Genomic DNA, 27,138 nt, shown 5'->3' on the forward strand with positions numbered 1-27,138 from the left:
TGAGTAATAAATTAAATTTCGATAAATCTTTCATTTAAAAAAATGCATCAATATTATCGCGGTATTTTAAAGATTCCTTTTTTACCCCAAAAATGAATTAACCTTTTGCTCAAACGATTGCCCCTTTTTTTTTCACTTTCATGAAAATGAAAGTAAAAAAAAAAAAAAAAAAAAAAAAAAAAAAAAAAAAAAAAAAGAAACCTTGTGCGATCTCATTGTCGTACATTTTTGTCTTTACACCCGTACACTTGGGCACACACACACACACACGCGCTTACACCGCACTCGTATTAAAAAGTTTTCTCATCGAAACTTGAAATGTTCCTGATTCAAGTATACACCAAAGGCCATAACAGCAAGTTCAGTAGTAAAAGCCAGGGTCAGGTAAGAGAGGCACGACAACGCTCTTGTGTGTACACCACATACTCCCTCAGCTCGCTTGATCTTGAAATTAAAAAAAAAAAAAAAAAAAAAAAAAGTTTAAAACACGCGCGTGATACTCGCCACGGTAGATTTGTCCTCACGATCACGGGCGTTTACATTTTTACCAAAAACCACGGCACGCTCCCCGATGTGCAGTACATACAACGGAAACACAGGGAAAGGCAAAAGCATCAAAGTCGTACAGTCCGTTACATCATATATTATATGAGAACAGATCGTAAAAACAGGGAGATAAAGAGAGGACAACGAGCACAATGAAGTAGTGCAAATATGGTATCGCGTTATAGTTTGGGATACGCGCGCAATGGGGCCGAAAAAAAAAAAAAAAAAAAAATGTTTCCAAAGGAGCTTTGGCTCGTACCGTTTACATTCGTCGGGTGAGGCTACGTTACAGAGACGCTGCGCTGTGTCGCTTTTTTTTTTTTTTTTTTTTTTATCGATTGCGAGGAGGAGGAAAATAGTGGCTCACGCGAGATCCCCCCAGGGATATATGCTGCGGGAGGAGAACTTTGTACGCGCGCGCGGCTTAAACTTATCATTGGGAGCTATAAGGGAGAGAGGCCGGGCTGATGACACTTATTCATCCGGGAGAAGGGTGACCTTTTCCTTACTTTTTATGTACATATGTGTGTATGTTATTTGCATATCTGTACAACTTTGGACTTGGTTGACCTCCCTTAAGCATATTATATGCGTGTCGATTTGTGCAACACAAGGTTATTGGGTTAAATTTTTTTTTTCTCCTTTAGCACTTTAGGGATTTTCACTTTGTTTCTCGAGTAGTTGGTGGGTCATGTTGACGTCCACCAAAGTACGTAGCGGTCGGTGCGTTTCAATTATCATATTTTTCCAATACTTGTGGGGATGCGACCCCTCCAACGTATAACCATCAGCGCAAAAGAGCCGAGAGATATCGCGTCGATTTTGTACAAAAAAAGAAAAAAGGAAAAAGATCGATCGTCGCGCGCAGTGACGGAAATATAGCGCCCCTTACGTGCGACTGCGTTTTTCAAGTGCCGGGTGTATGGACGGCGTGCAGTTCAAAAGCAGAAAAATATACCCTCGATTTGCTTTTTATGAACCCACGGCGCTTTTCTTCCCTCCCTTTCTCCGCATGAAGCTTTAACGAGCGACAAAAAAAAAAAAAAAAAAAAAAAAAAAGAGAGAGTCTCGCTCGTCATCGGCTTTTCCCTAAAAAATTCATCCCACCTCCCCTCCCCCTGTGGGGCAAAGTAAGAAAACGCCCGGCGCAAAGGAAAATGCACCCTCGGCTATACGCGGGAAGAAGAAGAGTCGCCTCGCGGATGTACAGAAGAAGAGTGAAAAAAAAAAAAAAAAGGCCAGTCATACACCCTTTAAGCCGGGGAGGGAGGGATTAAAGACGAGACGTGGCACAAGTGCCAGCAGGAGCGTATATATATATATATATACGTGTTATATAGACGTAGGGAAGCTCTGCAGGTACATGCACCTATATAGGGGGGGTTGGGGGCGAATGAGGTATATGTATATATACATACAAGGTAGGGTAAATCGAGAGCTTAAAAACAACAACAACAAGAACAACAACACGGAGAACGAAGCTCGCAAGGGTGGAGTAAACAACGCAGTCGGCGACCGATAATTTTACTTGATAATGGCAAACATGTACCTATACGCGTATACCTCTACACAAAGTCCGTGGTAAAGTGACGAGGGTATATATATATATATATATATATAAGTACGAAGCGAATGAGCGTATGACATTATATTATATACATACACTACGTGTGTATACCTACGCTCATCTGACCTACATAATATAAAGTGACCTAAAAGCCCGCGGTGCGCGCGCGCGCGCTTGTGTATACACGCACACCCATCCACCTACTCTCTCTCTCTCGGGTAAAAGCTCATAATTCGTGTAGTATATACTCACGATAGCGCATACTACGTATGGGAGTGGGAGAGAGTACAGGCAAAGAGCTGTACAACATTATGTATTAGTAGTAGTAGAGGGTGGAACAGCATCGGAGTGCACCCGAGAAAGTATATATATATATATACCTATACTTTCTGCAACGGGGTGGGCCTCATGTGACGCACACACCATGTATAGGTACCCAATGATGGGGCATACGCTGGCCTAATAGCTCTGGTATTTAATTTGTGCAACGTCTCAAAGGCACATTATACATATACGCATCCCCTCTCTCCTCGAGTGCTCCTCCTCTTTGTATGCATAACGTACACTCTCCGTTTAGCCTGGCAGTTATCACCTGTAACTTCTCGCATCATCGCACCCACCGCGCGTCAAGGGGGCAAGCGGTCAGATCGACGCGGGTCACATCGGAAAATCCACACACATGTGCGTAAACATTATATACCATGTACACACTCTCTGTCCAAGGACGGCCAGTTTACGCAGGCGCGCGAGCTTTCGTTCGCGCACGATGCATCCCCCTACCCCCCGTCTGTACCCTTTGCTCGCCCTGTAGCGCAGGTGCGTGAGATATAGGGATGTATGTACCTGATGTATAAACGTGTATGGTCGGTTCGAGAGTTGCCATGACCCGAGAGAGCGAATTAACGCTCTATAGACCGGGGGCGCCGGGGCATATCGATACAAGATAAAGTCATTGCGCACAGGTACATGTGTAAGTTCGTATGGGTACTTTTAATGCGCCCTGCTACTGCTTCAGTGCCCCGTGTTTTATGTACGTATACACACATAGTATAGCGTTAGCGAAAAAAAAACAACAAAAAAAAGAAATTAAAAAAAACAGGGCCGTATATGTATATAACATTGGAAGCTAAGCAAGTACAAGCTACACGTGTGTACGTGTCCGTACGGAAAAAAATGTAATGAAAAAAAAAAAAGAGGAGAAGCTCCTCGCGTGCGCTTGCATTGTTGTCGATAATATACTTAGGAGTGGCTATACGGGAGAGGGTGGGAATAAGGTTGGGGGTGTGTGCACACGCATCGGGACGGCGCATCCGTATATATATAATAGTATAACGACGACGACGACGCTGCAGCACATTATGCGGTAAACACGATGCGACGCTACGATGCGCGCGCCTCTCTCTCTCTCTTTTTTATTCGACCCTTTTATACCATAGGTGTATGTATATGTATATTATATTCACGGCCTCCCTTCTTCTTCTTCTTCTACTTTGGTTGTATGTATATAGCCGCGATAACGATTTCACCTCATATAATCTCCGTATGAAATGCGAATTTTCTTCTTTTTTTTTTCCCCTCCTTTTTTATTATTATTATCACGTATGTTGAGTACACCTATACATATATATATCGCATTATATATGCCAAACGACTGAAGAGCCCATCGGGGTTGGCTGAGGGCCGCGGTGTGTACATGATGGAGCGCTTGTACCCGCGTCATGTAGACACTCATTCTCTATCTCTCGTGCCAATATCCATGTCCCAGTATATGTATTTGTGATTTTTTTTTTCATGGCGCCTCCACTGCGTACTCGCTTCTCTAGTACTTGCGTATTATTCCGTCGGGTATCGTTGTTTCCGGGTGTCTGGGCGTGATGTGCGCGCATATATACGCGGGAGCCGCGGCGGATCCGGATGATCGATGCGCCGGTTCGAGCTCCTGATTGAGAGCTAGTTTTTTTTTTTTTTTTTTTTTTTTTTTTTTTTTTTTTCTCTCAGCCAAGGCTTTGTTCGCCTGTTTATTGCGAGCCAACAGTTTCTCCCGTGTCCCAAAGAGTCCTCTGGTAAGAATAGTCGAGCTGGCAATTTTATACTCGGAGCAGAGCCCGAATCGGTCCATCTGGTTACCAAAAAAAAATAAATAAATAAATAAATAAAAAATACCTGATGCTCCTTCATCGAGCGAAACCTATGTGGGGTGGAAGAAAAAAAAAAAAAAAGAAAAAAATTGCTTGCTTTGTTTTTCATTCGTTTCGCTCAAGGCCGCGTCAGTTGTCAGTTGCCTGCGAGACGTGCAAATTAAAGTATCGGTACACACGACTGTCAGTTTCGTTTCTTTTTTTTTTTCTCTTTTTTTTTCTCATATCTACTATTTATAAATCCAGCGAACAATTGTTCCCAAAGCGATAATAAAGTGCATTTTAAATATCGATCGTCCAATTAAAAGTACATGAATATAAAAAAAAAGGGGGTACGAGGAAATCATCGCACCATATCGAGCCCATCGGCCTACACTGCGTCCTACTCAATCTTGACTCGTACTACTTATATGCTCGCCTATGCACGTGTAGCGGTGCACGCACCGCAACGATGAATCACCCCTTGAATTATGTATACACACACGCGCTTATAGCATTTGTTTACGACTTTATCGAGTATCATTAAAAAGTCCAGGCTGTTGCTTGTTCTTTTTTTTTTTTTTTTTTTTTGCTTTTCCAAGCGTCATTGATCATTGAATCTTATACCCGGGCGCGTAAAAAACCTGCAAGTAAAGTGCCCAACTAACGAAGCTCATCGGCTGCACGTATGGATTAAAACTTCCACCGGAGAGTCACGTTGGAGTTTGACGCCGTGCTAACTTTTCACTTTGAGCGCGAAAAAAAAAAAAAAAAAAAAGGTATGCACACGAGATGAAAATTGAAAGACCCATATACCCAGACGGTCGAGCCCGACGCCGTCACGCACCACGAACTTTTCAATCGCGCTTTGTTTTACCTTTCCTGGAAGCAACTTTTCGCCCTTACGCCACATATTGCTCGGAAGGGGGGGGAGGGTCACGCGCTTTTGAGGAAAACACTTTTTTTTAACCCTCCCACCCCCGTGATTCGAGAAAAAAAAAACTTTTTTTTTCTCCCCCCCCCCCGGCATTCGCTTGCGGACTCTGTGGTGTTAAGGCCGCGACGGCGAGGGTGTATTGTACACACTATAAAGTTCCGTGGGCGCGCGTGGCCTAGAAAGCGCGTAGTTACGACATAATTATTACCATATACGCGCGGCTGTAATAGGTGCGTGCCTGTAATTGATGAAGGACCATGAATATTTCACTCCAACGTATAGTATACACACATATATATATACATCTTGTACTGATTTAAGGTACAATTATTCGTACACGCAAATGTACCCGTACGCGTTACCCTATACTCCATATATACATATAGTGAGTTTCAAGAGATGTGGTACCGATAAACATAATATTACGGTACAAACAGTCATCGGGCAAGGTTTTACCAGTGAATGCGTTCAGAAGGTGTATATTATACATATGCGAGTGCGGGCGATGAAGAAAGTTTTAATCGAGAGAGGCTTGCACCATACATATATATTATTCATACACATTTTACACAATGAAACGGCGGAGATGTATGTGCACGTGTACGAGAGCTCGGAACAAAGTTGTGCTTAACGAACCATTAAACTCGAGCTAACGAGCGAGCTGCGAGCGGTTGGTGCGCGGTCGATGTGCCGGTGTAATTATCGTTATTGTTATCGTTGTCCCCGTTAATCATTACGTGGCACATGATACCTACGACCGGGATTTATCAAATTTTTCGGTCCTCCCATCTGTACACACGAGCAAAAGAATTACACTAGAGAAAACAAGGAGAAATTTTTTTTTTTTCTCGTTTTCGGGAGGAAAAAAAATGACTTGCGCCGCGTATTGGGGTCGCGTGCGATGTATTGTTGGTTCACGGGGATGGATTGGCCATATTTCCCATGACGACGGGAAGAAACGTGCCCCGTCATAGATTACCATCGTTGGAGTATAGGTGATACGATCGGGTTTCCTTGAAGGATCCCCGCCCTGCAACCTTGTGTGCTCACAACGATTTCGACAAATTTCTTGTTACACCGTACAATTGATTAACGATACGGAAGCTTTTTCATCATTACTGGGAGGCTCCAATATTTTTCAATTTAATTTCGATACAGTTGCACTCAAGATTCCGATAAGATGAACGTATACGGAGAGGGGTTTCCACTGGTATAACCAATACTTAAAATAGTGAGTGTTTCTTTTTAAGGTGCTGGTACGAGTTTTATGACTGATTGTCACTGTATTTTACAGCATTTAGTTGAGAACTAGTGTAGCAGTACTAAACACTATATTTCCCCTGCGTTAGCACGGGTTTTTCCGGCGACACCGTGAGTACCGAATTTTCAGCCACTCGAGTATAGTCTTTGACCGGTTTGGATTGCCTCCAAACGTATTTTTTTTTTTCTACAACAATATAAAAGTTTTATTTACAATGAACGAATTCATCGCCAACAAGTTGATTGAATGGTTATACACGAACTAAAAAAATCGTTGTATACGAAGATATGCCATTAAAAACACCCTGTTTATTGATAAAAAAAAAAAAAAATGTCGATTACATTGTAAGTATAGATATAGCTTGTAATTTTTTACAACGAACAAAAAAAATTTATTTGACTCTTTAGTTTAGTTTTATGGTATATTTATTTAAGAATTTCACTAATTATAACTGCTGTCAAAAAATAAGTATAAAAATGTTTGAAAATTTATTTGTAATTTGAATAAACCATCAGTATGCTGATGTGCCTTATACTATTTTTTTATGACATTTTTCAAAGAAATTATGGTCCCAGAGATTAGTAAAATCGGCCTCATAATAGATCTCTCGTGAGATATGCAAGGCTATAGCTATGTATACAGACATCTGAAAAACATTATTGGGGGTTATGAAATATTTTATACTAATATTAGAATTACTGGTTTTTGTGATCATACGGGAAAAATCCGTGCTAGGTATGGGTAAAGCTCATGCTGCAGTGAGTGATAAAATAATATACCCCTCTCCGTGATATATGCACGTAAGTATATAGTAAAATTGTGAAACCTGATGCTCATTTTTTTAAACTTCAATTAATGCGTAATGGCTATTTATTTAATTTTTCCTACATTTCAGCTGTTAATCAGAAGAAGATAAAAAAAAACCGATTACTTTTTTCCTAGGATTCATTAAAATGATCGGTTCGATTTGATCACAGCTCGTCTGTGCTTAATTAAAATTTGAATCAATTAATAATTTGATTAACGAATTAATCGTTATTTCCTCTGATTCTCGGTTACTATCAAAATGACCATTCAAAAGACAACTTTAACATTCTTCAAAAGGTATCTTCGGACGTAGCGTATGCAAGAAATTTCTCAAATTTAATGACTCAGCAATTATCCCTCTCCGTTTTCTCATGAAAAGAATGTCCGATCGCCTATGTTTCGTTGTGGTACGCGGGCGAATGGAACAAAAACTCCCCCAAAAAGATGGAAACCGATATCATCGATTCGATAAAAATCACGCGCTCGTATCAATGCAATATACATCGTGTGACATCCAGCCACTCCCCTCGGAATCGATGCCCGCGTTGGCTCAACCTTAAACTCACCTCCTCCGCTCTTCCCCCCCCCTCCCCCAGCCACGGGTTCACTTTTAGCTCGAGCAAATTCTCCTATTCCTCAAAATCACGCGCCCGGACATATACACATATAGATATACAGAGAGAGAGAGAGAGGGATATCGGCGTGCATCATCTTAGCACCGTCATGTATAATATTATACACACATGTAATATATACCGTTACCGAAAAGGTGGTGGCGTGACCCGCCTGTCCTCTCTTTGTCCGGCTGCATCACGCGAACCACTGCACGTCTTATCTTCGATCCGACCTCCTCTGTATACACTTGCACTCACTTTCACTCGACATAGGCACTCTTATTGTAGGATATGCATGAGGATGAGCAATAGACCTACAGAGTGGCGTCATTTTTCCCGGCCACGCGATGAGCCGTTCATTTGAATGCAGGAGAGACCCGCCGCCATCTGGGTCTGTGTGCAACGTGTATATAGAGAAAGAGGTTGGTGTATAATTTCCGAGCGAAATTACGGCAATTCGTATGCTGATTCGCGTCGGGCTTACTTTCGAGGCCGAATAAATACCCCCCAAAATTTTTCGCGTCCTTTACCATCAGACCCGATGACGTACTTTTTGTACGGCTACTCTACACATATATTTGTACACGGGAACGAGGTGTAGCAGTTGTATATGAAGAGGTGGTATTTTTTTCTTCTTTTCATTACATCGTGCGCGTCTTTTTTTTTTTTTTTTTTTTCTTGTCAAGTCGGGAAGGTACCCTATACATGATTGGGTTATTCGGTCTTTTTTTTTTTCAAAAATAATCCCAAAACATTTGATTCGACTAAACGCCGTACAGCTTTGACATTACAAACAAATGTGTGAAATGAGACACAAAAAAACTCGTAGATGATTAGCACATGATTCTTTCAAAGATTTTTGGTTCACGCGATAAAATGTTACCTGTAGTTTATCGCTTGAAAAAAAAAACACAGACACCGAGCTCCCCACCCCCTCAATCCGTCAGAGAGGAAATTTCGTTTTTGACTCTCGTCAAACATGATATGTATCAGTACCCCCTCGCACTGATAAACACACAAAGTGTATGTATTACGGACACCTGCCGTATATATAGCAGCCATCCCCGAAATTCGAGCGAGAAATTTACGATTTCATGAATAAATTCAATAAAAAAACAAACAAAACAAAACTCTTGGAAGTTTTCATTCCAACCCCATTTATGTACTTATAGATAAGAAGGCAGGGAAGGGGGGGGGGGTTGAGAAATTAGAAAAGTTACCATCGAAGCCGAACATTATTGAATGGCCCCAAGCTAAGTAGTTTTTTTTTTTTTTTTTTTTCGTTTCGATGAACACTAGCTATAGGACAAACATACCCAACGATATTGATTCCGCGATACGCGTATCGAGCGGGGGAGCAAAAAGTAAAAAAAAATTTAACAAGACGAGGAGAAAAAATACATCGCCCGAAAATTTCCTGCTAGTAGAGTTGGGTAAGCTTGTATTGGAGGAGGGCGCGGGTGTATATAATATCAGAGTTGCAGGGAAGCAAAGAGATATATATATAGGTACCTATACGTATAAGAGTATACCACGATGCGTTCGAGTCTGCGCGAGGGAGGGCTGCGCGCAATGCGGCACGCGATGAACCCAAGCCAGTCTCCTAATCTCGTTATACCTACGTCGCGACCGGGGGGGGGGGGAGGCTCGGTATGCGCATCGTATAGCCGTCGTGCAATGGAAGCGGGGGAAAAAAAGAGAAAAGCACCTATACACACACCGGAATGTTAATCTCGTTGGACGCGCGAACTGTCCCTCTCGCTTGCACGTGTTTGTCTTTGTGGGGCGCTTCTTCCATGCGCGTGCATCCTTATTTTCTCTCGAATCCCTTCGCCCTTCTTATCGGCCTTTCGCGCTTTCGAGCCCCTACGTACCGGTGCTTCGTACACGGGTGGGCGGAACGTGAGCGCCGCTGCTTTTCGGAGCGACCTTGCTTGCGTGCGGCATTTAGTCGGGGGGATATTATTGATTTTCAAACGTGCTTTTCTCCAAAGGGGGGCCGAGAAAAGAGCGAAGAAATGCCGAGGGCCCTTCCACACCTATCTTGTTTTTTTTTTTTTTTTCTTACTTTTTCTCCCCCCAATTTGAGTTCTGCGGTTTTTACATTTTTTTGCAAAAGTGGAGCTAAACGCGTACATAGGGTGAGTGGGGTATTTTTTTTTTTCGCCTTCTCTTCGAAATCCAGTATAATATCGTCAAGGGTTTCATTTTGGACCTTATTTTTTTACGCGTACCCAAGGCCGTGTAAATATTAATTTGTTGCGGGGGTGAGGTCGAGTGGTTTTCACTCGCTCGGCTTATGTAATTGCGTTTCGTCGCGACGCGCGATCATCGATCCGGACCATCGAGGGAAAGGAGGGAAAAAAAAAAAACGAAGGTTACGAATGCAGAGGGAAATAATAATAATAATAAAAAAAATAAGACCACTGAGCGCGATTTGCATGGATATTTTAATTTATTTGAGGCGACGCGCACACGATAATGTAATATATGTGTGTATATACATGTGCAAAGGGGAGAGTCTCGTGTTCGAGGTCCTGAGGAGTTTGAATAAAGAGCGACATTGATTAAATCTGTCAATGAAATTAACCTACTTTTTTTTCCTTCCTTTTCCTTTGCTCGTTTGCTTGCGCCTTTTTTTTTTTATGACGCATCGCTCTTTTGCTCCTAACCGAGAGTTTTTTTTTTTTTTTTTTTTTTTTTTTTTTTCATCAACTTTGACAGAGAATTTGCACGGGTTTTTATTGCGTTTACTTTTCAGGGGGTCGTCGGGCGCGACAGTCGCGACATAAATTTTAATAAAAGCTCGCGTACCGTACTCGTGTTATCGTTTCATTCATCCCCCGATGAATTTACCGAGTTTCCCTTCTGCTTGCATCGCAAAACTTTTGCGTTTTTATAAAAATCACGCGTGCGTTTGAAAAGCTTTTAATGTCCCCATGTTTTTCGGTGCACCGCACGATTTACCAGCCATTCGTTCGCGAATCCTTTAACGAGTGCACCAGCTTGTACGTGAAAAAAATAAGAAGTTTTTGAAAACTCTTTCAAAAAAGTTGCACTCACTAGGGGCAAAAACATTTTTCTCTCCCAAGATGGGATTGGAAAATCTCATTTTCTTCTCTCCGCGTCCACCCGCACACACGTCGCATCGGTAACCCCAACGTGGAAATGAATTCGAGCATTTTTGAGATTTTCATTTGGTCGGGCTGACACGCAATCGAAGCTCGAGATTTTTTGATCCAACGCCAATTTCATACGGCGCGCATCGCAGGGTGAGGACGATGTGGTACAATTTTCCCCAACTTTAGCGCTTTTTATTGTTTATTGCTGGTATAGTACAATAGTCATTTATTCATGCGTTCTCTCAATGTTTTATCGAGGAAAAATGGAGCTATTATCTGAATTTTAGAGTAAAGTTTCACCCTTTACTAAAGAGAGAGAGAGAGAGAGTGTGTTAGAACTTTGAGAAAAGAGAAAAATCCAATTTTAAAGAGTGGACGTTACTTACGAGCGAAAGAATCACTGTATACATTTTGGAATGAGATTTTTTTCTATTTTTCAAAGTGGATTTTTATCGTAGCATGAGTAGAAAAAAAAAAAATAGCTTGTTTAGTTTTTTAACGTGCCGTTTCATCCTAAAACAAAACAAAAAAAAAAAAAAAAAGAGGAAAAAACATATTTTCCTTGTGGCTACTGTACTTAACTCTTAATTGTCTACAACTTTGACAGTATAACGAACAAAAGAGCCGTTTTTTTTTTTTATTTATTATTATTTTCCATTTTCTGTACAATCTAAAGCATTTATTTGACTTTTCGAAGAAAAGCGTAAAAAAGTTTTATTCCATACATCAGTAACTGCCAAAAGGTAACTGTACGTAATGATATTACATATCTAATGAAAAGCTCCACTGTGAGGTAAAAACGAACCGGCATTAAAAATAAAAAAAACCATCATTGGCGATGAGTCGACTCTGTTAACGATGAAAACCCCTCTATCACTGTGACAATTCGCCGTACCAGCGCATTACGTCCCCGGCTCTGTCCTCGTTTTTCAATTACGAAAACGTAGTGGCTCGAAATTTCAATGCATACATAAACGAAGTGCGGTAAAATAAACACCCGAGCAATTATCCGCGGTACAGTGGAGCTCGATTCAAGACAAATGTTGATACACATAGGTACCCCCCTTTTCAATAAATTACCAACAACTGCTGTTGGCGGTATGGCACGTACGAAAAACACACAAGGGCGATAAAAAAATTCTTTTTTTTTTTTTCGGTCATTTTCAAGAGTCTGGAGGTATACGTATTTAAAAAATTAAGAAATTAAATTTTACTTTCGTTCGGCAAAGGAGCCAAGGGCGTGCAGACTTTATTAGCGAATGGCGTGCATACATTGCATTACACACAGTGCGCGCACATAGCACATTATATATATCGTGCGTTTGCATCGAGGGCGGCACAGAGGGGCGATGGCTGCCATTAATGGAAATACCTAAAACGCGGTGAAATTCAACGTCAACGTCATTAGGCTCGTATTGAGTGAGTGCACATTATGCGCGTCCGACGGGGAGCATGTATAATACGCACGACCGTGATAATGCCATTTCACTCGGCGAAATTAAATCGCCAGCTAAATGAAATTTCATCCGCTCTCTCTCCTCTAATTTTTTTTTTTTTTCCCCCCTTTTTTTCAAACTTCAAAACTTACTTTCCGAGCTTTCGTTGTCCGAAAAAAAAAAAACTACGAGTAGGTATATACCCGACGCTAGAAAAAAAAAAAAAAAAAAAAGCATAGGCAGAGAATTTAATTCATCTCAGAGGCCTGGCTTGTTCGCTCGCGCAAAATCATCTCAAACACCGCGTGCGTGCCCGTACAATATATATATACGTACCTGAAAGAGAAAAATTCACAAAAGTAATTACCCTTCACCTACTCTAGCTTCTGTGCGCGAACACGCGATGTGTATACATACATGTACGTTATTGCCTCGCCGTTAAAGGACACGCATACACTCGTGAGAAAAGAAAAAAAAAACCAACTTTGGTAACGCCGCTCTCGCGTTGCAAGGGATCATTTATATCCACGTGGCCGCTCGAGCGCGATTACGACTTCCAGACCATGCAAATGACTTTTCAAAGTAATAACAAAAAAAAAAAATAAAATAAAATAAAATAAAATTGGTTTATTCCCGTACTTGGATATGTAAACTCACCAAGTTGGGGCAGGGTGAGCGTTATGTTTATGGTCATGAATGGGAGAGGAGGAAACAAAAGAGCGCGCGCGTGTGTCCACAAAAAAGGGGTGTATAGGGGGGAGGGAAGAAAAAAGCGGAGCTTGATTTTCCTACGTAAGTACACGGTGCTTCCACGCCTGTTTGACCCCCACGTCGGAATTACGTAGCACCTGCTTCTGGCGCTCTTGTGCAAACATACTTTACGATCGCCGCAGGACACACCCTCTTCTCGATCGTCTTCGTGGTGAGCAAATTCACGGATTTCACGCGATTCGGTATATATGTATATAATAACGTGGTATTATTATTATTTTTTTTTTTTTCCTCCTCTCCGTGTCGATCGTCCGGGGGATTAGAAAAGTATACGTGCTCCGCGATATACGAGGAGCCTCGGCCGAGGGCAAGGAGAGGAGGGGCCGAAAGTTTATTCTAGCTAATGAACCATTTAAATCTCGCATGAATACAAACGCTGCGTACACACGCAACGTGTGTCCTTTCGTTTTTTTTTTTTTTTTTTTTTTTTCCGTTTCTCCGGAAAAACGTAACAACAGCACTACTCTTGGTACGGAATGTAACAAAGAGGATGAGCAGAGTCTTGTTCGATCTTGGAGGGCAAGGGCTCGTGGAAAATGTCAATTATAGCCCCTTGGTTTTTCCAACAAGTATAAGTGTATAAATATATATAGGTGGTCGTTGTGCAACCCACACTTGGCTGTATGTATCTGCGCAATGCGACGCTTCGTTCTTTCCGATTGGCTCGAGGGTATATGTAGTGTGTAGATGATGCCGTTCTGTCAAAGACAGTAATCCGCTGTTACGTGCTTCGGGAGCCTTGTTTTACACCTAATTTCACTAACAGGGAAACCTTATGAACCTTCCAATCCCGCAAAACCGTACAAAACGAGCGCAAGTTTTTTTTTTTTTTTTTTTACATCACACTGCTTTCGTATGTTTTTAAGAACTGTTTTTGACAAATGGACAAGCAATATTTTACTCGCAGCTTCTTCGTGTATTTATGCTTGAAAAAAAAAAAAAAAAAAAAAACAGCAATAATTAGAATTTTCATCTCTTACCGTGATTCTATTCATTTTACGATCACAAGTAGCCGTGGTCCAGACAAGTTATGTTATTTATTTATTGTTGTCAGTAGTACATGAGCCGCAACGCTGTGGTGCTGCTACCACCTACAGGCTTGGTCCGACACTAACGCTCTGCATCTACTGATTCCGACGAGGACGGCTCTCTTGTACCGCAGTAGATACATCCGAGATTGTTCAGACGGTAACGCGATAAAATTTTTTGGTAGTATCGGCATTTCATCGCGACTTATCAAGTAAGGATAACAACAATTTTTGCCCGTGTCTATGTATTGTAGTGGTTGGAAAAAAAGTACTTCATTATTATTTTACTGATTTTAACTGTAGGGCTTTTTTTTGTGAACTATACGCTAGATGGCATTGTTTTCCCTGATTCTGTTTGAAATAAACATTTCAAGAGTTTGTACAGTGAGACTCGCTATTGAGTCGATATTTTTTATTACTGTCATTGTATTCATACACATACTTGTACTTTCTTACAACATTCCCATCCGTCCAACTTGGCACATCCTCAAAATGCTAAGATCATCTTCGCAGAGACAATACAAGAATTCACATTTTTATATCAACTATAGCCTTCTTTCTCTTGCCTTCACATAATATCAATAGGTAACGTTTCGTTGTAAGTTACCCTCTGCTTCTGATATTTTTTATTTATTTTAAAGTCGAGATTGAAAAAGTGATTTTGCAATGAAAAAATCATTTTTTTGAGCTCCGTGGTTTCATTAAATTTGCTGAAACAGTTAGATCTCATTTTGGGTTACACTTGAGCTTCGTCTTTATCAAATTTTAAACTTTGGTTGAAGAAGTACGTTGAAGAAAAAAAAAATGAGAGATGCTTTCTATGATATCTATAAAATACACATATGTGTTTTATTTTTTTACATAATTGTAAGAGAATAAATATATTTTTTAAGGGTTTTACAAGAAAAACATGTTTGCATAACTTTTTGAACGATTCATTTTTTTTATTTTTTATTTTTTATTATTATTTCATAGAAACAATCAATTGCGACAGACGAGGATGATTCTTGACAAAAACAAGCCATGAGTTGCAGAATAAAGTTTAATATAAGGACTTTGATGACAAACGGTCGGTATATCTTTTCGTACATACACAAGTATTAATCTGTTTTCTCTTAGTACTATATTTTTCGTGTGGCTTACGTATTATCCATACATACGCACGAGTAAGTACTCCATTGAAGTGATAATTTAAGCAAAGGACGAAATGCACGCTATTTTTTTTTTTTTTCATATGTATATATTTCTTTACTACAAAGCTTTTATGATGATTATTATTTTTGATACGGCGTATATCTGTTACTTACTACATTAAAAGAAAAATTTCAACAATTCAAAAATATTTTCTACCTACGAATGAATAGTTTTTACAAAAAAATAGTATTTTCACTGTCGTGCGCAACAATTGTTTGAATCGAATAAATATTACACAGCAACGTAATATCAGCAAATAATATTAGACGCATCTCTTCCTTCAGCTTCTCGACGAATAATATCATAGAATATCTTCCTACTCCAGTTATCATTATAATGTAGATGTAAATTTTAAAAGCAAAAATAACAGCAGTCAATGTCCAGCATTGACGGTCGTAGCGCACCGTCACTTACATTTTTTTAAAATTCGTTTTCAAATTTGTTTAAATTCTTAAATCAGACTTTTAAAAAGCAGCAATCGCAATTCAGTATATGATATTGTCTTACATTAATAAGATTAAAAACCACAAAGTAGTATTTAGTGAGTAGACAAATATTTTAATTATTATGAAAAAAAAACAAAAAATTTTGTGATTTATTTGTGTGGGACAAAAAAGTGTATTTTTCCGATTACAATTTATGAACAAGCGATAATATTGATGATGCCCATTTTAAGTCTTCGTTTTCTTGTATTAAGTCTTGAACTCTATCTCATACATGTATCTTACTTATGTATGCATTAAAGTATACATATGTGTACCTACATCTCAAACAACATTTACGAAGCAAAACTACAAAATATAATTCGGTACCTTTCACACCTATTTATAACAAAAATAAGCTTTAACAAGCATAAAAGTCCTAAAAACTACCCAAACAATGCACTAAGCTATAGCGAGCTAAGTATACCTAAAATCTTTGTTCGAGAGTCCTGATACTCCAAGCGTGTCGATGTGTCGAGTAACTTTGACAAATTGACTGTATAGCATATTTACTAAAAAAAAAAAAACGTACAAGATATTAGGCTTAATTCAGATTTGGTACTTGCATAAATAATTATTAGAAAAATTTCTTTTAATCCCAGTGGGTAAACTAATACTTCGTACAAACGACTTATGTCTCTTGCAGCTTTTTAGACGATCGACAATAGTTGTAAGGAATTTATAGTTATTTGGCTGTCTTTCTGTCCAATTAAATATTGTAATTGAAATGAAGTTTAAACCAACAAACCAATCGCAGAAGGGTAAACATGTTTATTTAAATTTACAACGGCTTACAAGCATGTATTTGCTATCTCGCAGTGTCTCCCGTGCATGTGTATAACGTTTGACGAGCTTAGAGAATCAGACTGGCTGTATGTGTTTGGTGCATCCGAAGCAAATCAAAAGCTAATACAATGTATATATACGTGTGTATCTACAATTGTGATCGGTGAGGCGATGTTAATGGATATACATTTTATTGGCTTTCGCAATTTACCATGTATTTTGAATGAACGAGGGTACGAGAAAAGCACCGGCGGCGTTAACGACAAATTAAACTCTTTGGTGTGTACTTTGACTCTAGGCAAAAAAAAAAAAAAAAAAAAAAAACTATTTAAACCCTGCATCCCTCGCCGGCACAACTAAAATCTATTCAATTATTTTGACACGCGTGCGCCAAGCATTCGATGCAGGACCTACACATTTCTTAAAACACGCAAAAAAAAAAAAACAAACCAAGCCGATGGTTAAAACGCACAATGGAGCAAGTGGAAAAAAAAGAAAAAATTAATCTCCCGAGGTACTCCGCAAAGCAGCCTAAAAGCCCTCACTGGACGAGCAGCCTCTCAAGCTGTCGACTGCGGTCGTCCCTCGGCACCTGCTGCTCCTCCATCAGCTTCCCATCACCAGCGGCCCCGTACCGGTGGTACTCGTGCCCCGATCGTTTGCCCATCGAGTCGAGGAGGCGCCGGTTCTCGCTGATCTGCCTCTGGTCCTCCATCGCCTGGCGCCGCGCCAACTCAAGGAGCACCCGCTGGCGCAGCACGTCCACCGAGTTGACGATCGACAACGAACCGATTCTCTTGTCTCGGCTTGTCGCCGGGCCACCCTCCTCTCCGTAACCGCTGACTTCGCCGTACCTCGCCTCGTCCAACCCCTTTGCCTGCACATTTAAACACACACATCAACACCCATACGAATGTACATGTACATGTATCGTCGATTCATCATAATAACGCGGATGAGAGGCAATAAGCATTTGTATAAATAAAACAACACGGGACAATTGGAAAAGTTTATTATCCACAGCGTATGGATGCATCGTGTATATATTATATACGTATAAAATATATATATATATATAACCCTATCTGGATGGAGTTGGTCACGTTGTTGTGGGAATTTATTATTCAAGTGAATAAACGTGCGCCCATTTGTTGGCGCGATGCACCTGGTATAATTATATACACTCTAGTAAATGCGTTTAATATCGTTCTCGCGTGTTTTCACCCGTGCTTAAACTCTATTTGTATGTATATGTTATATGTGAAAGAATCCATTAAAAAATGTATACGTACCTTGGGGGCAAAGTCGAGCCGATTGAGGAGCATCACGAGAAGAAAGTGGTCGCGGTCGATGGGTATGCTGGCCCGCTGCTCGGCCGGGGCGCAACTCGCGCCCTGCACAACCAAGCCGACGATTAGGCTCGTCGCCAGTACTCCGGCTAGGCTCATCACCTGTCATCCGACCAAACCAATGTGGACAATGCGTTATTTTGATAAGCAAAGGGGAGCAAAAAAATAATAATCCACCCTCCCACCCCCTCTATGTACCTTCTACCCTTTCTGTATAGCTCGATGTTTCTTGTATTTTACCACCCTCTTTTGATCCGATGCCAATTAAACGACTCCCCGTAGCTCCGAGAGTTTCGGCAGGCAAGGGATTTGATTGAGCGTTTTTTCCGAAAATCAGACACGTATGGAGATCATTAAATAGGTTTTTTTTTTTTTGATAATTCATACGCGTGTACCACTCGCACGTCGAGTCAAGGAAAACGAAAACCAAACAAGTTGAAAAAAAAAAAAAAAATCGCACGGTTCCCTCGGTCCATACACTCGCCTCGTAACTGCTCGATGTGTGTAAGTGTAAAAAAAAAAAAAAAAAAAAAAAAATGTGGTCGCTCCCGACGAAGCGGAAGCCCCAGCAGCTTCTTTCCGAGCTAACGAGGTGAAAGTGGAGGAGCCCACCTTTTTTCCCCTTCCGTACACACTTTGCCGAGTGATTGTTTTATCATTGCCATTATTCTCGAGAGGTGTTGTATACATATGTGTACATCGTGGTACACGTTTATGGTCCTAAGGATGGGGGGTGGGCGCGTGAGCTCTGATTGATTCGGGGGTGAGGGAGGGAAGGGGGTAGCTTCTTAGTTAGGGCCGAGGCGAGAGCAATTTACCGCAGACGTGACTCCTTAACCATCCGCCGAGGCGTGACCAAAGATATTTTCCCTTCTGCCCACGTGTACACCCCCCTCCTACCCCGTACATAAGTAGACTCGGGATCCTCGGGAGAGGGTGAAAAATGAATCATCAATTATACGTTTCTTATACCTGTACCACGTCAGGGTTGACTTTGGGGGATTTTTTTTTTTTTGTACCCCGTGTATGATGTATCTGTTATCTTGTTCGGGTTTCGCGTGTACATACGTCCGAATTATTCCCAAGGCAATGAGCACAGCGAAACGCGAGACCGTCTAATTGACAAATGAATCATATGTAAACATATATGTACTTTGGGGAGTTGGTTCAGCGGGAAGTTTAATCACCGTTGGGTGGATTAATTGATGGTCGCGTGTTGGCCGTACATGACGCCGGTGAGGGATAAGATGAAGAAAAAAACATCAGGGGTGAGATTAATTTTCGTGGAAGGTTGGGGAAGCTGGTTTTAATAAGAAAACGTACCTGTTATCTCCCCCTGGCTGATCCCGAACAGCTTGGAATCACCGGCGGAAACTCGTTAAACGGGAGCTCTCGAGTGTTAATCGGATATGATTCTTTTTTTCTTTTTTCCTTTTTTACGATCGTCAAATCAAGGAGTTTGGAAGAGGAGGAGGGCAAAAAAAGGACTATTGGACCGAAAGAAAAGGGTTTTTACGAGGGGCGTTATTCAAATGCGATGTAAATATACGTGTGAACTTTTGCATGGTCCCTCTCGTCGGTGCCACTGTTTGGGAGATTTACAGGAGCATTGGGCGAAAATTAGAAAAGAGAAACCATTACGGGGAGTTTTTTTTCGCCATTCAAGTGTCGACACTTCAAAAGTAGAGAACATTATTTGAAGAAATCTGTATCTGACTTATTTCGTTGCTGTTGGTGATTTTTCACCGCTAAACAGGTGATAGCTCCGTACCAATGGGTATCCACTTTAACGAGTCGAGCGCATATTACGGATACTCGTGGTGGGAATGAAAACAAATTTCGGAGAAATAGCTGGGGTGTGGTATTTTACGGGATCGTATACGTTTCGGGCGCTCGGGACGTTTGTTGTACGTCGATCATAGGTGGGCACGTTGCGAGTACATCATACGCGTTCACCAATAAATTAATTCCACAGCGTATCTTTCATACTTCGCATACCCCACGCGTGCCGTAGTTTAACCATAGTAAATGCGAAAAATTTTCACTATTACGAAGCGAAAAGTGAACATTTCACTCGAGTTCAGTTGCAGAAGTTTGCAAAAAAAAGGTCCAAGTCGCGTTCTCGAGAAACGCCACCGAAGATCCCCGGCCCGTGAAACTTCAGACTGTGCTGCACTTTAAAACTGACGTGTATTAATTTTTTATTTTCACAGCCTTCGGACTTGATGGCACTGTTTTTTCAAAGGAACACGTACGCGGAGTGAAAAAAACGAGGGCGTGAAATTTTTTTTTTGCTTCGGCTCTTCTAAAACGATCATCGCGGACGCACGAGCACCTGCCCCTAGGAATTAATTTTCCGCGGATTAAATTTCCTCCAGGGGCTTAACTCCCGTTTAACGGATCGGAATACATAAACAGGCGACGTAATCGACCGTCCCTCTTTTTTTTTTTTTTTTTTTTTTTTTCATCCATCTCTCGTGCGTAAGTGTCGCGCAACGACAAACTCTGCTGGGTATTTTTTTTTTCCTTATTCATGCGCGCGGCAAATGAGACGGCCAAGTCGATTATATTTATGCCGCGTACGTGCAACGCTCTTGTTTACAGGGTGGACCCTTCCTTTTTTTTTTTTTTATACCGCTAAACTGAGATCGGAATTTTTTTTTTTTTTTCTCCAGGCGAAGGCTACGCGCGAGGAATTTGAGAAGCTTCAACTTCACCCCAATTCGAAAAAGGGGCCGTTGAAAAAAGTGCTTCCAGGAACGCTTCATGAGAAATGCACGCGGGTCGCGACGTTCCCTTTGTACACCGTAAAAAAATGAAAGGGAGAGGTTGCCCGGTCGCATGTTATGCGTCAAAGATACCTTGTAATTAAAAATTGATACCGTATTTTTTATTTTTCCATCAGAGTCACTCCCCCTGGTATGTATCGGGAACCAAGTAATCCCCACGTTGTCACTTTCCTTTCCGCTTTTCAACGAAGACGACGCCGGACGGCTGATCCAATAAATATTTAGTCCGCGCTCCGGTGCGTATATCGGCTCCATCTCGAGTCCCTTTGATTGCTCGTATACACACACTGCAATCTTCGACGCTCGCCCGGATCTTGTGCAATCAAGAGTAAGCCACTTGCCGTATACCTACCCACTTTTTTTTCCCCCTCCTCCTCGTCTATTATTTGACTCTCTATATTTTACACTCGAGTCCTGCGTCACTGTTACCAACGACAATTGTACCCCACACACGTATATGTATATATATATAGGTGGAGCATCGGATGAAATAAGCCGGAAGGGCGAGCGAGTTTATTTACTAGAGCCACGCTGCTGTACGTATATAGTATTATACGAGCAAAGAATCTCAGTGATACGCGCAACAAGTGATGCTGAATTGGAGTAGAAAATCGAATTCCCGTGTACACATTGCACTGTAAATCGGTCGTGGAACATATTATTTTTCTCTCGAGTCTTGCGTCGACAAAATGTTTTGGACCCATCGACTGAACTAATCATCCCAATAGGGTATACCAATCGCATCCCCAAAATCCACAGGTGTGTATACGTAAAAGCCCAAAACTCGGAAAAAACGAACAAATTCAGGGCGACAGTCGCGTCCCGCCCATTATACCGTGGGTCATCCGAGAGAGTCCCGCTCATAAATAATTGATCCGATCCCCGTCGATTAACTCGAAATCGGCGGGGCTAAATTCCCCTCCCCCACCCCCGTTTTTCCTGTCAATCAAGCGCTCATTCGAACGCGCGTATAAATCTCGACAAAGTATAAAACTGTCACGCGTCACGGGTAAACACGATAAGGGCGATACGATGATGATTAGACGTGAGCTCTGCAACGAGAGAACGGCCGTGTGGGTAAATACAAAAAATATGTACCGATACGCTCGAAGGCGCCAACTTATTTCCTTCCTTTGCACGGGCGTTTGTGTGCATACGGATAACGAACGCGGGACACGCGCCGGTTTGATTCATCGAGTCCTCCTATCCGGGCACGCGGTGCAGAGATTAGACCTGTGTGTGTGTGTATATTAATGTAGGAGGGTTGGGACGGGACGTTTGCTCGACGATTAATTAACGCTTGCGACTGCAATGTTATTAACTGATTTCTTACAACTATGGGTACCTATTACATATATATACGTACTTGGGGTCCCTTGTAACTTTATCTCTTTTGCTTCGTCCATTAGCGATTGAGTTTATACATAGGTGTGGTGCATGAGGTAACTTTTTTTTTTCGGGTGTACGTTGTTTATTATAATTTGTTTATATATTTGTTGCTCCTCAAATTGATAATTTGACATGTTGGCGGCGATGGAGGATAATATTTATGTTGCCCGATAGGGTGTGCGATCGAATTCACGAGATTGTTTCGAAGAAGCACTTCTGGAATTCCCCCTTGTTCATCTCTCTCTCTCTCTTATATAGTCATATTTATATATGCGTGCACGTATTTTGTTGCCCAAGTTTTTTCCCTTCTACCCCCTTCGGCGCGTCAAACTTTCTCTCGTTGTTATTTTCGACGATGAAGACTTGAGGAGGGGGAGGAAAGCTTGGCTTGTACGACTTTGTAAAATCAAACGAAGCCAAAGCTGTATAAACAGACCTTTTCGATGAGGGAAAAGAAAAAAAAAAAAAAAAAAAAAACAGTTCACAGAAAGAGTTTATCGGAAACTTAATCCGCCGAGGAAAAAAAGTAGAGCCGCGTTTGAAAGTAGAAGAAAGAAGCCGAGATTTTTTACTCGGCAAAAGTTGCGCTTGCCGAGCAAATCATCGAGTTCGACAAGTTTCGCGGCTCGGCGGTGATGAATGGCCGTGTAAGTTTGTCGTGTACCACTTCTGAAGGGGAATAATGAAAACGCGTTTCCAAAGATAGCGTGAAAGAACCCAATTTGCCCCGGATGTGGTGAAAAGAAAAAAAAAGTTCTTTTGTTAATCGACGAGCCAAGGAAAAAGGACGCATCCCCGTCATAATTATAAAACAATACACGGTAGACACGATTTAACGATGCAATCGCACCTGCGAAAATGCACTTTTGATCGGCGATCGCGGTATAAATCACACCCCTGCGCTCAAAAAACCGAAAGATCGAAAATTCACCTAAACGCAGCTCGCGCATTAATTTGTACCCTCTAATCCCTGCATCAAAAAAAAAAAAAAAAAAACAAAAAAAAAAAACAGAGCAGGGAAGTAGGGGAGAACCGAGAGCCGATTGATCCCCACCTATCTTGTCAGGCTCTTTAATGGACTCAAGGGGGGAAGGGAAAAATCACGCGATCGAGGTAAACGTTGCGTTGCAAATCACTCGTACGGGGATCACGGGTATATACATTAGAACAATAAAACACCCCAAGCGAGCAGAGAGCCCTTGGGTGCTTGCGACACGCCCACGCGGCTAATTGTGGATCGGAATGGCGTACACGTTTTAAAAGCTCAATTCTATTTCCATCCATTGACAGTTGAAACGCTCGAATCCAGGTTGCGACGTACGAAAATGAAATAACTTACAGCCCGTCCGTACGGTGGAAAAGACGCGTGCGGTGCTGCTGACGTTTTCGAAGATTTGCCGGGATTTCGAAAAATAAATATCGACTCAATCGATCAACGATTCGGTCTATAACGCGGACACGTGCGTCGTTTTTAAGTACACCGTGGAGCAAAAAATCCAACATTTTCGACAAGCACTGCAAAACTAGAAAAAAAAAAAAGAAAAATCCAAATTGTCACGTATGGAAATAAGTCAGCTGCTCTACTGGCAGGCGGAAAAAGAATATCGACAGGTCACATCGGAACCGCGCACTTTGTGTACCCCATACGCGTAGACACGCTCAGGCGGGTGCATTGAAATTATATATTTATTCACAATAAACGAACGCAGTCGATTTCGCCAACACACGTTTATTTATTTTCTTTTCTCCCACCCTCTCCGGACTTTATACAGCGGATAACTTACAAATGGAAGGGAAGAAAATTTTTTTTTTTTTTTTTCTAATTGGAGCGCACACACACCAAGGCTTCCCTCTCCAAGGGAAACGAGGGCAAGCTACATTATTTGTTATACATATACACGCGGAGAAAAGTTTCATCTCCCTCGAAGAAAAAACCCTATACGCTCAAAACCTTTGCGCACATATATCCGCCCGGGGTATATCATGTTCCCCCATTCGCGCACATCCTTTTTGTTAAAATACGCCATGTATTTTATTTTCACTTCACCCCCTTTGCCTCGCGAGCGCGTCTCGAGTTTTTTTTTAAACAATATACGTTTCGCGTGGGCTTGCATCTCCCTCCCACTGCATAAGTACGACACACTCTCTTCGCGCCAGTACAATGCGGCACAATCATGCAACGCGGCATGTATATTTGTAAGGGGTCGTGTAGTGACGCGCGCGAGGGAGAGATAATAGAGCCGCGCTCGATTAGGCGTGTGCGAAAGACGCGGGGGGGTAGTATTAGGCCGGTGTTGGGTGTGATTCGTGCGCGCGCGCGACTGGCCTGCGTGTGTTTAGCGGATGATCGTCGTGACCCCTTTTGACGAGCACACGTATACTGTTCACGGCAAATTTGCACGCGCCTCTGTAAAGTGCACGCCTATACGTATATATATATATCGAGGAACGGCAACGCGTTCAAGAATACAGGGGGTGATGATGATTGGGCCGATGGGAGGTATTGTTTCGGAAGGTCTCCTTTACGGCTGAGTGTATATTGTTATTGCGCCACGCAACAATTAAATTTTTTTCTTTATTATTATTATTTGGATGATGAAAAAAATTAACTAGCACTAGTTGGCTGATGGATGATTTCTTTGCTCGACAATATTTTTCCAAACTTGGTGGAATGTTGGTTCCGTATGATTGGGGCAAAAAGTGAATGTATAGTAAATTAAATACAACGCACCGTGATCGAGTCTTGGCCTCCTCCCTACACGTGTACACTGAGCAGGTGACACCTGTTTGCTGTCGTTGGTGTATCATGAACTCGGCCAACGTGGACAAAAAAAAAAAAAAAAGAAAAAGAAATTGACGAGCTGCTTTGTGTCGGTGGCCACAGGGTGTTACAAACAGGGTAAATCTAATATCGATGTGCATCTAATTATAACAGTCGATCGGTGCTGACGTGTGACATTGTAATTGCCAATCGTACATTTCGCGTGTCAAGGTTTTTGGTCCCCCTTCATTTTTTCTATCGTCAACGGTATAGTTGCATCCCCATGGAATTTTTGGAAATTAAAAATTAATTATCACGAGTGTGTATTTTTTAGGTCTTCCTCGGTGTGATTGGGGCAGCATCCACCTGACCAACTATATATTTAACAAGAAAAATATAGCCCCACGTGCACGTTCGTCAGTACTTTTTTTTTTTATTTTTTTTTTTTTTACTTTACAATTAATATGATTATTTTCGTCCGAAGAACAAGAGAATGCAACAGTAGCCATACAAACGATACGTCGATTTCTGTATTGAGAAACACCGTTGACCCGATTGTCTGCCCATGCTTTTTGCAATTTAAAAGCACGATTTTCAAAAATCCACACAATGGGGACTTTTTTCATGAAAATAGAATTTTTGGGGACACCGTAGAAGCGCAGGACGTCGAAACACCTCTCTCGTGGCGTACAATCGTACAGCGATCTCGGTTCGTTGGTTTTTTTTTTTTTTTTGTTCTGTCGCGTTGGTGGTGGGCAATTGTTTGAGAGTTTTTAGCCAACCAGTTCGCGCAAATGCGCACCACCACGTGGAAAATACGCGGACAAAGTTAATTAAAAACCAACGAGCCGGACGATTCTGGTCGCTCGTGCGAATTAATATTAATTCGGTTATATCGTGTACGATGATCGGTGTAATTGAAACACGTAGAAATATAACACCCGCGTGCCATCCCGACCTCATAATAGGCTTGCGGTGCGTGCGTATACCCGTGGCTTCTGTCCAATTTTGGGATTTGGGCAATGCTTCCGGGGTATAAAAGGGCCGCGAGCGCCCGAGTTCCGATGCAATTCGCCCCTTCGGAAATGCGCGTACGGTATTTTTTTGCTTACCTGCAGGCATCAATAAACCGCGCGAGTCGCAAAAAATGCCGGGAACGCGTGGACCTTTTTTTTTTTTTTTTGTTGTTGTTTTTCGCGAACAAATAAAAACTGAAACTCGCAATAGTTGCTTTGAGAAAAAGGGTCAATATTGCCATTCGACGAGTCCGTAATGTTAAAATTCGCCTCTCGCATCGGGGAGTCGATTTAATTTCCCTTCGCGTCCAAACGAGGATGAAAAATTAGCAACCCCCTCCACCGACGTAAAGTCTTGCACGCGCCGAACTCTCTTGCCGGCGAAAACTTTAATTGTCCTTCCCGTATATTTATACCCGATACAACCCATGCATCATCTCTCGCTTCTCATCTCACGCCCCGACCTTCTACTCCTATGTGTGTGTCTGTGTGGGTAGTCAAAAGAGCCACCGATACCAGCCACGCCTCTTAGATCCCAAGAAAGTTGTACACGTGTACACACGCCGATATTGAAGGAAGAGACAAACGCCGCGGTGCGTCATGTACACATATAAACTCTTAAAGTTCAATTCGCCCCTCCAACCCTTCCATCTGTATAGGTATACATGTATACCTGCGTTATGTGATGAGGTTTACCCTCGCGATTAAAAGATCGGTATGTGTGATGTACACATGTATGTATCGAAATAAGTATTTAGAGCGCCGCGCGACGATTGGAAAATGTATATACGAGCGGCCCTTATATATATATATATATATCTTACAATATGATTTTTTTTTCGTTGGCACGCGCGCTCCGAACGTGAGCTAATTCCCGATGAGACAATAAATTCACGAACGGCAAATCGACATTTTTATATATTTTCACGGTTTATCGTTACCGGCTGTGACGTTTTTTCAATTAAAACAAAAAATAAAAAAAAAATAAAAGAAAGAAACGTGAGACAATTATTGTGCACGCGTCGAACAGCATCGGACAGAGAGGTTTTCTCATCCGAGGTTTTATTTTTTCTTTTTTTTCTTTTTTTTTTTGTACGTATGCCTGGTGCCTATAAGTAGAAATCTAAATTTCATCCATACGGGGCTTGTTTTTCTTTTTCTTTTTG

General features: G+C 41.6%; 1 protein-coding gene across 1 annotated transcript; it reads right to left on the minus strand.

Annotated features, from left to right (window-relative positions):
- Positions 1–17,184: 17,184 nt before the first annotated feature.
- Dh44 (corticotropin-releasing diuretic hormone 44) lies at positions 17,185–18,116 on the minus strand. Its single transcript, XM_014348283.2, has 2 exons — positions 17,961–18,116; positions 17,185–17,545 (listed from the first exon to the last, which is right to left on the minus strand). Exons 1-2 carry the CDS (start codon positions 18,114–18,116, stop codon positions 17,210–17,212), a joined length of 492 nt encoding a protein of 163 aa, XP_014203769.2. The 3' UTR covers positions 17,185–17,209.
- Positions 18,117–27,138: the final 9,022 nt, after the last annotated feature.

The sequence above is a fragment of the Copidosoma floridanum genome, unplaced genomic scaffold (assembly GCF_036245765.1).
Source record: "Copidosoma floridanum isolate Cflo_tuat_1 unplaced genomic scaffold, Cflo_Japanese_pri ptg000009l, whole genome shotgun sequence".
Classification (NCBI taxonomy): Eukaryota; Metazoa; Arthropoda; class Insecta; order Hymenoptera; family Encyrtidae; genus Copidosoma; species Copidosoma floridanum.